The sequence below is a fragment of the Dendrobates tinctorius genome, unplaced genomic scaffold (genome assembly GCF_039654945.1).
Source record: "Dendrobates tinctorius isolate UK_male_01 unplaced genomic scaffold, ASM3965494v1 ptg000092l, whole genome shotgun sequence".
In the NCBI taxonomy this organism is placed as follows: Eukaryota; Metazoa; Chordata; class Amphibia; order Anura; family Dendrobatidae; genus Dendrobates; species Dendrobates tinctorius.
This window is the reverse complement of record NW_027361760.1, coordinates 9,969,978-9,983,430: the sequence shown is the minus strand read 5'-3', so window position 1 is coordinate 9,983,430 and position 13,453 is coordinate 9,969,978. Positions and strand designations below refer to the sequence as shown.

General features: G+C 46.3%; 2 protein-coding genes across 5 annotated transcripts in view; both read left to right on the top strand.

Moving 5' to 3' along the window:
- ECHS1 (enoyl-CoA hydratase, short chain 1) overlaps positions 1-13,453 on the top strand; it is a 329,387-nt gene that overhangs the window by 27,366 nt on the left and 288,568 nt on the right. The window lies entirely within an intron of this gene.
- On the top strand, positions 4,178-11,346 carry LOC141098479 (uncharacterized). Of its 4 annotated transcripts, XM_073586315.1 has the most exons (7): positions 4,178-5,424; positions 5,511-5,649; positions 5,721-5,795; positions 5,931-6,014; positions 6,110-6,320; positions 6,515-6,671; positions 6,786-11,346. In XM_073586315.1, exons 2-7 carry the CDS (start codon positions 5,578-5,580, stop codon positions 7,465-7,467), a joined length of 1,281 nt encoding a protein of 426 aa, XP_073442416.1. In that variant the 5' UTR covers positions 4,178-5,424; positions 5,511-5,577; the 3' UTR covers positions 7,468-11,346. The 4 variants fall into 4 exon arrangements, with proteins under 4 accessions (XP_073442416.1, XP_073442415.1, XP_073442414.1 ...); XM_073586314.1 differs by having other exon boundaries at positions 5,511-5,795; XM_073586317.1 differs by lacking the exon at positions 4,178-5,424 and having other exon boundaries at positions 5,439-5,649.

The window sequence follows — 13,453 nt, the reverse complement described above, 5'->3', positions numbered from 1 at the left end:
TATGTTATGTGTATATACAGCAGTCCCTGTGTCTCTTATGTGATGTATATACAACAGTCCCTGTGTGTCCTATGTGATGTATATTTTGCAGTCCCATCATCTTGTATGTGGTGTGTATTCAGCTGTCTCAGCATCTCCTGTGTGATGCATATAAAGCAGTCCCTGTGTCTCCTATGTGATGATTATATAGCAGTCCCATCTCCTATGTGGTGTATATACAGCTGTTTCAGTGTCTCCTATGTGATGTACCGTATTTTTCGCTTTATAAGACGCTCCGGATTATAAGACGCACCACAATTTTTGAGGAGAAAAATAAGAAAAAAATATTTTTTAATAAAATGGTGGTGCCTCTTATAATCCTTGCATCTTATTGCTTACCGGGGTTGGTGGCTGCGGTGTAGCGGGGTCCCAGGCTCGCTGCTGGAGGAGGCAGGCGTGGAGTGATGCTGCAGGCCGCATTCAGGGATGAGGGGGGGCTCCGATGTGTGCCGTTGCTGCTGCAGAGTCTTGTGCTGGTGTCAGGTTTCTCCACTTGTCCGGCGGTTGGAGGCCGGTGCTGCGGGTGCCTCCAGTGCGGCGTTGTGTGCCCATCGATGCCAGGGGCTCTGCCGACATTGTTCGACAGACCAGAGCCCCAGCATTTCCTCGGTTCCCTGTATACGTGCGCTGAAGTGCCGGTAAAAAAAAAAATGGCCGCCGGCGCGTGCGCAGATGGGATCTCGGACCCAGTTCTCGAGAGATGAGATCTGAAATCTCATCTCTCGAGAGCTGGCTCCCGAGATCCCATCTGCGCACGGGCGGCGGCCATTTTTTTGCAGGCACCACCGCGCGCACACAGGGAACCCAGGGAAAATGGCCGCCGGCCCGTGCACAGATGGGATCTCGGGACCCAGCTCTCGAGAGATGAGATTTCAAATCTCATCTCTCGAGAACTGGGTCCCGAGATCCCATCTGCGCACACGCCGGCGGCCATCTTTTTACCGGCACACGGAACCGAGGAAATGCCGGGGCTCTGGCCTGTCGCACAATGTTGGCAGAGCCCCGGGCATCGACGGGCACACAACGCGGCACCGGACACACCCGCAGCAGCGGCCAGCAACCGCCGGACGCCCCCGATCACAGCCTAGGTAAGGCATGTCCGCTTTGTAAGACGCACCCCTGTTTTCCCCCCAAATTTTGGGGAAAAAAAGTGCGTCTTACAAAGCGGAAAATACGGTATATGATTTACAAAACTTATGACAAAAAGTTGACTGCTTTCCTGGCCAACCCAAACCTAGAAAAGCAGCTGTGAGAAGCAACATGATCAGTATCCCCTAACATCACAGCTGCATCAAAGAGCAGCAGCTCCAGCCGTCACATTGAGGCTGAGTTCACACGTGGCGTTTTTTTTCGCGTTTCCGCGGCGGTTTTAACCGCGAAAAACAAGCATCCCATGCATTCCTATGGGATTCCGCAATGCTGTGCTAATGCTGCGGTTTTTACCGCGGCGGAATTGCTTCGCGGTAAACGCAGCATGCTCATTAATTTTGCGGAATCGCAGCGATTCCGCACTCATAGGAATGCATTGTTCTGCTTACTTTCCGCATGTGGCTGTGCCCACCATGCGAAAAGTAAGCAGAACAATTGCGGATGGTACCCACGGTCCGGAGGAGACTGTCCTCCGGGCTTTGGGTACCATATCCCTGTAAAAAATAGAATTTAAAATAAAAAATATTGTTATTCTCACCTTCCGACGTCCCGCGCAGCCTTCCCGCCTCTCTCCACGCTCCCTTTACAAGTACTCCTTTGCGAAAATGCCCGCAATGACGTCTGTTCTCGCGGGATTGCAAAGTCTTGCGAATTACCGCGAGATGTCGCGATCCTGCAAGAACGTACGTCATCGCGGGCATTTTCGCAAAGGATTACTGGGAACCGGAGCGTGTAGAGAGGCGGGGAAGGCTGCGTGGGGCGTCGGAAGGTAAGAATAACACCATTTTTTTAAACTTTTTTTATTTTTTACATTTTATCTTTTACTACTGATGCTGCATAGGCGGCCTCAGTAGTAAAAAGTTGGTCACACTTGTCAAACACTATGTTTGACGAGAGTGACCAACCTGTCAATCAGTTCTCCAAGTGATGCTACAGATCGCTTGGAAAATGCTAGCATTTTGCAAGCGAATTACGCTTGCAAAATGCTAGTTTTTCCACGGGAAAATTGCTGGAATTTAAAATGCGTTTTTCCCGCGGAATGGAATTCCGGAATTCTCGCGGTAATTTCCGCGAGCGTTCCGCTACGTGTGAACCCAGCCTAAGGGTGAGTTACCATAATTAATTATTTGACTAAATATACTTGGGTAATTTTCAAGGTGATCATTTTTGTGTGGCCCCCGAATGAAGGTAGAAATTTCAAAATGGCCCCCGGCTGGAAAAAGGTTCCCCACTCCTGCATTATTATAAGTTGCTGTAATTTAAGTTTTGAAATGGTTGGCATAGCAAAATGGGCACTAGGGTGACTGCAAAAAAATCGATGTCGGAATTTTGTCCGTCTGGACCCCACAAAACGATTCCCCTTTCCAGATATTGAGATAGCCAAAATTTGAGCTTGATCAAACGACGTTAACCCGTGCCGCTCGTCGCTCAAAGTTTGAAAAAATCCAAATTGAGGTATTTTAAGATTTAGGTATTTTGCATAGTCTGTTAGACTATAAAGAATGTGACAACAACATTGCAGAAATAGCCCTGACCAAATTTTCGAACCATTTGTGGTATTTGAATGCAGAGTTGGTGGGATTATCTTTTTTTGATCCCACCATTACAGACAATGAAAAGTTGTTAATGGCTAATAAATTGCTCAGTAGCACAGATGAACCATCAGAGCACGCTAGGGTTGTAAATCCAAAAGTTAGGAAAGAAAAATTAAAAGAGGTAGGAAGTAACCAACTTTAACGACCTTCTGACAAAAGATGAAGAACAAAGCAATATGTCCTGCAAGTTGTAAGCAAATGCCGAGCATTATATTCTGACGTTTCAAAAACTACTTTAACAAAAGCTCTAGAATAGATAAGATAACTATGTAAAATTATCAACTCATGTAGGTTAGCGTGCTCTGATGGTTCATCTGTGCTACTGAGCAATTTATTAGCCATTAACAACTTTTCATTGTCTGTAATGGTGGGATCAAAAAACGATAATCCCACCAACTCTGCATTCAAATACCACAAATGGTTCGAAAATTTGGTCAGGGCTATTTCTGCAATGTTGTTGTCACATTCTATGCAAAATACCTAAATCTTAAAATACCTCAATTTGGATTTTTTTCAAACTTTGAGCGACGAGCGGCACGGGTTAACGTCGTTTGATCGAGCTGAAATTTTGGCTATCTCAATATCTGGAAAGTGGAATCGTTTTGTGGGGTCCAGACGAACAAGATTCCGACATTTTTCCCCCCCCATATGAGATCCGGTCACCCTAATGGGCACTTTTGTTCATTTGGTCAAGATAGCATGTTTCAATGTCTTCTTTAAGGCTGGGGTCACACTTAACATATGAAAAATCGGTCCGAGTCTCCCTGCCATGAGTTGCAGGAGTGTCATGCGAGTACAATCTGATTTCTCACACCTAGCATCCCATTTACCGTATTTTCCGCTTTGTAAGACGCACTTTTTTTCCCCCAAAATTGAGGGGAAAAAGGGGGTGCGTCTTACAAAGAGGATATACATTTGCGCTGCCACTGAGGGTACTTGCCGCGGCACTCTGTGCCCTGATGCTGCCGCTGCGCTGACCGCCACCGCCGCGCTCCTGTCCCCCGGTGGTTTCTTCTACCCCGCCGCCGCGCTCTGTCCCGTTCAGCGTGGGGGGTCTCTGTCGCTCCATGCCTGCTTTCTTCCTGGAAAATGGCCGCCGCGCATGCGCAGACGGACATCTCGGCACTGAAATCTCGGGAGATGAGATTTCAGCGCTGAAACCTCATCTCCCGAGATTTCAGTGCCGAGATGTCCGTCTGCGCATGCGCGGCGGCCATTTTCCAGGAAGAAAGCAGGCATGGAGCGACAGAGACCCCCCACGCTGAACGGGACAGAGCGCGGCGGCGGCGGTGGGGCGGAAGAAACCACCGGGGGACAGGAGCGCGGCGGTGGCGGACAGCGCAACGGCAGCATCAGGGCACAGAGTGCCACGGCAAGTACCCTCAGAACGGGACAGAGCGCGGCGATGGCGGCAAACACCGGGGGATAGGAGCGTGGCGGTAAGAACCGGGGGACAGAGCGCGGTGGTGGCGGTAAGAACCGGGGGAGAGCGCGGCGGTGGTGGCAAGCAGGCACCGGGGGACAGCGTGGCGGTGGTGGCAAGCACTGGGGGACAGAGTGCGGCGGTGGTGACAAGCAGGCACCGGGGGACAGCGTGGCGGTGGTGGCAAGCATCAGGGGACAGAGGGCTGCGGCAGTAACAGACACCGGCAGCGGCACGCTGCACATCAAAACACCCCCTCATCCCAGCAGCAATGTTCCACTCCGGCCTCCTCCGTCACCACCCCTGGAAAGCAATAAGACGCATGGATTATAAGATGCACCACCATTTTATTAAAAATAAAGTTTTTTTCCTATTTTTCTCCTCAAAATTTGGGGTGCGTCTTATAATCCGGAGCGTCTTATAAAGCGAAAAATACGGTACATCTGAATGCAGTGCGATTTGCTATCCGATTGGAATGCGATTTTTAACATGAGCTTTTACATACAGCAATTCTCTTGTCATTTACAGATCGTTTTCAAACAAAATATTCTTCAAAACAGACACATACCAGTCCGTCCTTAACTCTGCTGCCCGACTAATTCATCTCTCTCCTCAGTACTCCTCCGCTTCTCCCCTCTGCAAATCTCTTCACTGCTGGCTCCCATTCCCTCAGCTTATCCAGTTCAAATCACTTAGGCCTCTTTCACACATCAGGTTTTCGCCGTCAGGCGCGATCCGGCGCTTTTGACAAAAACCGGATCCGGCGAAATGCAATGCCGGATCCGGTTTCCCCACCATTGACTTTCATTAGAGCCGGATCGATCCGGATGGCCATGCGTTTCATCCGGTTTTCGCCGGATCCGGCAATGTGTCGCGATCCGGCGTCTGGAAAAAACGGCTACTGTAACGTTTTTTGTCTCTGGCGAAAAAGCTGGACACGCCGGATCCGGCGTGTCCGGCTTTTTCACACAATGAAAGCCTATGAGCGCCGCAATGCGCCAGATCCGTTTTTTTGGGTCTGAGCATGCTCAGTAGCTCTGCCCACAAGACACATATATAAAAGCATGACAGTTGGACCCTCAGCCACACCCAACATGCCACCCAAGACAGGAACCAGGCGCAGGAGACATCTGCAGCAGCACCATCAGCACCACCACCACCCCAATTGGAGCAGCATGCTGAACAATGGGAGGGGAGTCCAGCAGCAGATGAGAGATGGTAATTATCAAATCCCCCATTCCTCCAAACTAGGGCCATGGAATATCAAGATATTCATTGGCCCTTTGTTTCTCTTTATTCAACAGCCACCCAAGAGATGCAGCAGCAGCAACAGTGGCAGCACTGGCAGCAGCAGTAACACCACCCATAGGCATGGAGTCTGGCCAGCAGGAAGACAGCACATCTTCTTCTGGGAGCCCTACCTCGCATCGTCAGCGTTTGACGGTAAGTTTTTATTTCCAAAATCCATCATCTCTGTGATATATGTCTATTCATTGCCTTTTATTTCAAAACAGGAATCACAAGATGAAGAGGAGCTCCCAGAAGAAGGAAGAAGGGGTGGACAGACACCTGGAGTGGGCTCACAATTGGTAAGTTTTTTGCATCAAACGCAGAAACACAACATCACACTACACACAACACATAGAAAACAATGTACTGCAGACCACACACAGCAAACAAATGCCTACATCCAAAGACATAACATTTTTTGTTTTCTTCTCTAGTCTTCCCAATCTGGTGCTCGGCCAAGAGGTCCTCGCAGTGCCTCCCAGGGTCGTCGGCGACAGCAACGCGGGGGTCACCAGCGTGTAAGTATAAATATTTTTGCTTTGTTTTTTTGCACTTTTTATTTCATTTCTTTTGTGGAGGCTAATTATGTTATTTTTGTCTTTTTCTTTAACAGCCTTCACAGCGTGCTCCCGACTCTGACGGTGAGGATGGAGAGATTGATGTGGACCACCTCATCGATCTCGTCAGAGAAAGGGAGCTTCTATGGAATATGGCTGACCGCCGCCATGCTGACCTGATCATTACCCGACGACTCTGGGAGGAAATCTGTTCGCTCCTTGTGGACCGCTGGGAGGACCTCGATGCTCGGGCCCAGATTAAAGAGCGTAAGTATATACAGTACCGGTTGCTTGATGTAAACCAGTGTTTCCCGAACTCCAGTCCTCGTGGTCCCCACGGATCATGTGTTCAGGATTTCCATTTACTATGGAAATCCTGAAAACATGACCCCTGGGGACCATGAGGACTGGAGTTTGGGAAACACTGATGTTGTATACTAACCACTCCTTTCTTGTTTCAGGGGACAGAATTGTGAAGCGGTGGCGGTCTGTGAGGGATCGTTTCAAGAAGGAGTTCAATAAAGAGATGCGGGCCCCGAGTGGATCTGGAGGACGCAGGAGCAAGTACAAGTACGCACAAGCCCTGTCGTTCCTCCGGGAAACAATGGTCACCAGAAGGTAAATATTACACAGCACATGTGAAAAAAAAATGTTTCTATGTAACTTTTTTTTTCAGCCAGGGCCATACCATTTCACTATTTTAATTGTTTTTTTTTTCTCTTTATTCCACAGCACGGTGAGCAGCACTCGGGAGCCTGCACGATTGGACCCTTCTGAGACGATCCCTAAGGAGACCGGCACCGAGGGACACTTCGACCGCCCCGGTACATCTGCACCCTCCCAGCCTTCCCACACATTCGACCCATCTGTCCCATCCACCAGCACAGGGGCATCGTGGCCGCCTACATTACATGAAGCTGCTGGTGAGGAGATCGCTTTCCCTTTACCCCACCCTTCTGCCCCTGCCACCTCTAGTACACCTGCGGGTACTGGGCGGCAGCGGCAGAGGGGTCAGGAAAAGACTTATGCGCCAGAGTTCTTGCATCTGAATGCATCTTTCCAGAACTGTCTAAAAGTCTTGTCAGAGCAAATCTCCGCAGGCTTTCAGCAGATCAACTCCAGCATTCTGGAGGTGAAGACACTTCTGCAAACCATGCATTCAGAAGCAAGATCTTCGCCAAACCACACCTTTTTCAGGTCTGTTGTGGAGCGCATGGAAACGCTCTCTCCTACCCAGCAGATGCATGTAATGCATTCATGCCACGGTGCTCTCCAGCACGTTACCTCCCAACCTCCTCCTCCCACCACAGTAGTTCCTGTACAGATGACTACCCATTTCTGCTACTACATGTGGGGACAAATGACACCGCAAGAAACGACCTGGAAACCATCTGCAGAGACTTTGAAGACTTAGGCAAGAAAGTGAAAGAACTGGGAGCGCAGGTGGTCTTCTCTTCCATCCTCCCAGTGGATGGCCATGGAACAAGGCGGTGGAATAAGATTCTGCAGGTGAACAACTGGCTACGTCGATGGTGCCGTCAGCAACGATTTGGATTTCTGGATCATGGAGTGAACTACTTATACGATGGACTACTTGCTAGAGATGGGGTGCACCTTACGAAGACTGGAAAGCAGGTATTTGGAAGTCGCCTTGCTACACTTGTAAGGAGAGCTTTAAACTAGAACAACGTGGGAAGGGAAGCAAAAGACCAGAAAAAGCCATACACCTGACAAATGCTATTGAGAACTCTGCTATTAGAAGTGGAAAGGAAGAACAAAGACGAAAGAATCTAATTAATAAAAATATTGGAGAAAGAGAAACCAATCACAAACTAAAATGTTTCTATACTAATGCACAAAGCATGGACAACAAACAAGGAGAATTGTAACTACTAACACAGGAAAAGAAATATGATGTCATTGGAATCACTGAAACTTGGTGGGACAATACACATGATTGGAATACAAGACTAGAAGGATACAACTTATTTGCAAGAAACAGACTTGATAAACGAGGAGGGGGTGTCGCATTGTATGTTAGAAACGCGTATATCTGCACAGAGATTGAAGCTTCAGAGACTGGGAGTTCTGTGGAAACTGTTTGGGTAAGAATACAAGGACAGAACAATGGAAAGGACACCATTGTAGGCATTTACTACAGGCCGCCTGTGCAAGCTGAAGATATGGATGAACTCTTTATGCATCAAATGGCCAAGTTCTCCAAAAAATATGACATAGTTGTCATGGGAGATTTCAACTATCCAGACATTTGTTGGGAATCTCTCTCAGGCAAAACTAACAGGTCAAGGAAATTCTTATCCTCTCTTGCTGACAACTTTATCTTCCAAAAGGTAAGGGAGAAAACAAGGGGAACTGCTACCTTGGATCTAATTATTATAAACAGGGAGGAAATGGTTGAGGAGGTAAAAGTGGCTGGGACCCTAGGAAGTAGCGACCATGCTATTTTAGAATTTTGGATAACTAGAGGCGGAAGACCTGTGAAGACTCAGACGTCAAGGTTAGATTTCAGAAAGGCAGATTTTAAGGGATTCAGAAAGAGAATTGGAGGGATCCAATGGCTGGATATCCTTAAAGACAAAAATGTCCAGGAAGGATGGGAAATCTTGAAAAATGAAATTCTCAAAGCACAGTTGTTAACAATTCCGAAAAGAGGGAAGAATAGGAAGCATTTAAGGAAACCAGGATGGATGAACACAGAACTTAAGCACATGCTAAAAAGGAAGAAAAAAATGTTTATAAAATGGAAAGTGGGAGGCATATCTAAAGAAGAATATAATGCTGTCTGCAGAACCAGCAGGGCACAAATCAGATTATCTAAAGCTGAAAATGAATTGAGGCTTGCAAGAGATGTCAAAAGCAATAATAAAGGATTTTGGGGATATGTCAAAAGTAAAAGAAAAGTCAAAGATGCTATAGGGTTTTTACAGGATGAAAATGATGAAATGGTAAGACAGGATGTTGAGAAGGCTGAACTTTTAAATTCCTATTTTGCATCTGTTTTCTCTCAGAAAGGAAATGTAACATCAACTGTTCTTCACTGTCCTATTAAGGGAATAGAAAGATAGTGATGAAACACTTAGCTAACCTAAATGAATTCAAGTCTCCAGGTCCAGATGAATTACACCCCAGAGTACTGAAGGAGATAGCAGAAGAAATTTTTGAACCCCTCTCCATAATCTTTGAAAATCCTTGGAGAACAGGAGAAGTTCCAGAAGACTGGAGAAGAGCAAATGTTGTTCCTATCTTCAAAAAGGGGAAGAAGGTGGACCCAGGCAACTATAGGCCGGTGAGTCTGACTTCTATACCAGGAAAGATCTTTGAACAAATTATTAAACAACATGTATGTCAATACCTGGATAAGAATGAAGTGATTAAGCAGAGTCAGCATGGGTTTGTAACTAATAAGACATGTCAGACTAATTTAATTTCCTTCTATGATGGTATTACTGATTGGGTGGATCAAGGAAATGCTGTAGATATACTATATCTTGACTTCAGCAAAGCATTTGACAAAGTCTCTCATACAATCCTTATTGAAAAAATGGCTAAGTATGGAATGGACAAGGCAACTGTTAGGTGGATTCATAACTGGCTTAGTGATCGGACCCAAAGAGTGGTCGTAAATGGCTGCACATCCAGTTGGAAGAATGTCTCAAGTGGGGTACCACAGGGCTCTGTCCTGGGCCCTGTATTGTTCAACATCTTTATAAACGATTTAGATGAAGGAATTGAGGGTAAACTGATTAAATTTGCTGATGACACAAAGCTAGGAGGGATAGCTAATACTAGAGAAGAGAGAGAGAGGATTCAAAAAGATTTAAATAAACTGGAGAAGTGGGCAGCAACTAACAGAATGGTTTTTAACAGGGAGAAATGCAAAGTACTACATCTGGGCAATAAAAATGAAAAAAGCGTATATAGAATGGGAGGAATAGGGCTAAGTGACAGCACATGTGAAATAGACTTGGGTATACTAATAGATCACAGACTGAATATGAGTCAACAGTGTGATGCAGCAGCAAAAAAGGCAAATGCAATTCTAGGATGTATTAACAGAAGCATACAGTCTAGATCACGTGAAGTCATTATTTCCCTCTACTCCTCTTTGGTCAGACCTCATCTGGAATATTGTGTCCAGTTTTGGGCACCACATTTTAAAAAAGACATCAACAAACTAGAGCAAGTTCAGAAAAGAGCGACCAGAATGGTGACCGGTCTGCAAACCCTGTCTTATGAGGAAAGGTTGCAGGATTTGGGAATGTTTAGTTTGCAAAAGAGAAGACTGAGAGGAGACTTAATAGCTGTCTATAAATATCTAAAGGGCTGTCACATTGTAGAAGGATCAACTTTGTTCTCATTTGCACAAGGAAAGACTAGAAGCAATGGGATGAAACTGAATGGGAGGAGACACAGATTAGATATTAGAAAAAACTTTTTGACAGTTAGAGTGATCAATGAGTGGAACAGGCTGCCACAAGAAGTGGTGAGTTCTCCTTCAATGGAAGTCTTCAAACAGAGGCTGGACAGACATCTGACTGGGATGATTTAGCGAATCCTGCTTTGAGCAGGGGGTTGGACCAGATGGCCCAGGAGGTCCCTTCCAACTCTACGATTCTATGATTCTATCTATGATTCCACCTGCACCCCCTCCAGCCACTTTCCATCCTCCCCCTCCTATTACATACCATCCACCTCCCCAGCACCAGCAACCTCCCCAGTACCAGCAACCTCCCCAGTACCAGACATCTCCCCACTTCCAGCAACCTGCCCCGTACCAAACTCCTTCCCCGTACCAAACTCCTTCCCCGTACCAAACTCCTTCCCCGTACCAAACTCCTTCCCCGTACCAAACTCCTTCCCCGTACCAAACTCCTTCCCCGTACCAAACTCCTTCCCCGTACCAAACTCCTTCCCCGTACAACTTGCCATCAACATCATCTGCTCCTACAGTCCCTGCCCAACCCTCCACTCTACCGCCCACCACCTCTTCTGCCTCACACATGTCCACCCATTCTGTAGCTTTTTCCACACCTTCACCTCTAACTGTTCCTTCCCCACCACGATCCCAGTCGTCTCTCCACACTCCCAGTGTCGAAGTGTCCCGCAGCCCCTCCAGCAGTATTTCCACCCCACACTACACAGATTTGTAATGTGTTTTTTAATAAAAAATGCCTATTGGTTTTAAAACCTTTATTAAAAAAGTTTTTTGCACATTAAAAACATTTTACAAAAAAAAAATATTTTAAATAAAAGTTAAATTATCGTTTCACAATGGTTGTCTGTCATTTCTTTCTGCGGCGAACTATGTTTAAAAAAAAAAGGTTAAATACAGGGTATTTCAAAGGTAAAAAGGTATTCAAAACCAGGTATATAACTGTGGGTACATTTTACCTTTTTGCCACAGTTGTGTTCCTGGTTGTGTTTGAAGCAAAGTATTTAACCTAAAAATGTACACAACTTTTGTTCCAAGGTGAAATACTTTGCATAAAACACAACCAGGTACACACCTGTGGCCTAAAGGTAAAAATAGTAAGACCATGACAAGATAGCCAACTTTGGTTGGCAAAGGTATATACTGTTGGTACAGCAGGTACACAAGTTTGGTTAAGGGCACAAATCTTTCACACTCTGTCATCCTGCCAGTGTACTCTGCCTTGAGGTGACATAAAGTATAGTGCAAAATTGTCCCTCATTACTGAAACCGTCACAGAACTTCTTGTGGTAATGTCCTGGTAATCTTGCAAGGTGGTTTCTTCAGAGGTGTCCTCAATGGAAATGGGTTCCTTGCAGATAACAAAATTGTGGAGTACCACGCAAGCTTTGATCACCTCGTCCACAGTTTCTGTCTTGAGGTTGATCGCAGTCAATAGGACCCGCCATTTGGCTGTCAGAATACCAAAGGTACATTCAACCATTCTTCTTGCTCTTGTGAGGCGGTAATTAAAAATGCGTTTTGTTCTTGTCAATCCTCTGCTAGAGTACGGTTTCAAAAGGTGTTCTGACAGCTGGAAGGCTTCATCCCCTACACAGACAAATGGCATAGGTGGACCAGATGTTTGCGGCAGCGGTCTAGGGCGTGGGAACTAGAAGGTGTTTCCATACAGTTTACGCCCCATGGCAGACAGTTTGAAAACTTGAGAGTCATTGGAGCGGCCATAGGCCCCAATATCAACAGCAATAAATTTGTATTCCGCGTCAGCGATGGCCATGAGGACAATGGAAAAATATTTCTTGTAATTGAAATATTCCGATCCTGATCCGGCTGGCTTTACAATGCGGATATGTTTCCCGTCCACAGCGCCCAAGCAGTTCGGAAACTGACATATCTGTTGAAACTTTTCTGAAATTTCAATCCACCTCTCTGTTGTGGGCTCTGGTAAAAACTCTTCAGCTAAGGAGTCCCACAGTGCACGGCATGTGTACTTCACTATTCCAGATATGGTGGAAATCCCGAGTCTGTACTGGAAATGCAGTGACGAAAGGGATTCTCCAGTTGCAAGAAATCTGTGGGGAATTAAAAAACAATCAATTAGTTTAAAATCACAGCATTACATACCAAAACTCAGCTATAACACTTGGAGATACAAACTACCACCAACAAGATTGCAGTGAAAGTGTGCTCTGATGCGAGCATATCCAATAAATGTGGCTTACCTTAAAGTCACCATCAGACGCTCTGCGGGTGAAACAGAGAAGCGGCAATAGGTGTCTGCTTTTCTTATGAGGTGTGCAATGCGCTCCACCAAGTAAACAAAATTCTCCATTTTCATCCGAACATATCCAAAAAATTTATCCGGGTTTCGTCTAAGGTCCATGCAGAGTGTAGAATAGACCCCACGCGTCATTCTCTTGGCTGTGATGGGGTGGATCCACAAACGTCGTCTACGATGCCTGATGCGCTGCTGTCTCGCTCTCTCCTTCTCCAGAACAATCACCCTCAAACGATTCGCCTCCGCTGTAAAATCCGCCAAATTCTTCAAAATATTTCCAATCACAACATCCATCTTCGCCAGTAACTTGCTCTTCTCTCCAACCTGCACTTTCTCCTCTACAACCTGTCAAAGAAGGGCTGTAGGAACACGCTATATATAATTTTTCAGTAGCCAATCCCGTTCTGAAGGCCACAAGGGTCAATTTTAAAAACCGGATCCGGCGTAATCCGTCAAAAAACGGAACAAAAACCGGATTAACCGAATGAGACGGATCCGGTTTTGTCTGTCAAGAACAAGACGGATCCGGTAAAAAAACGGATCCGTCACATCCGGTTTTACGAAATATTTGCCGGATCCGGCGCTCCGGCACGACGCCGGATCGCGCCTGACGCCGAAAACCTGATGTGTGAAAGTAGCCTTAGGCTAGGTTCACATTGCGTTAACACA

What these genes read in the sequence shown, in the direction of transcription:
- LOC141098479 (XM_073586313.1), top strand. Translation starts at nt 5,271, where the DNA reads ATGACAGTTGGACCCTCAGCCACACCCAACATGCCACCCAAGACAGGA. An exon ending in CTGGAGTGGGCTCACAATTG is followed by an intron (nt 5,796 to 5,930) that starts GTAAGTTTTTTG and finishes TTTCTTCTCTAG; the next exon opens with TCTTCCCAATCTGGTGCTCG. An exon ending in AACGCGGGGGTCACCAGCGT is followed by an intron (nt 6,015 to 6,109) that starts GTAAGTATAAAT and finishes TTTCTTTAACAG; the next exon opens with CCTTCACAGCGTGCTCCCGA.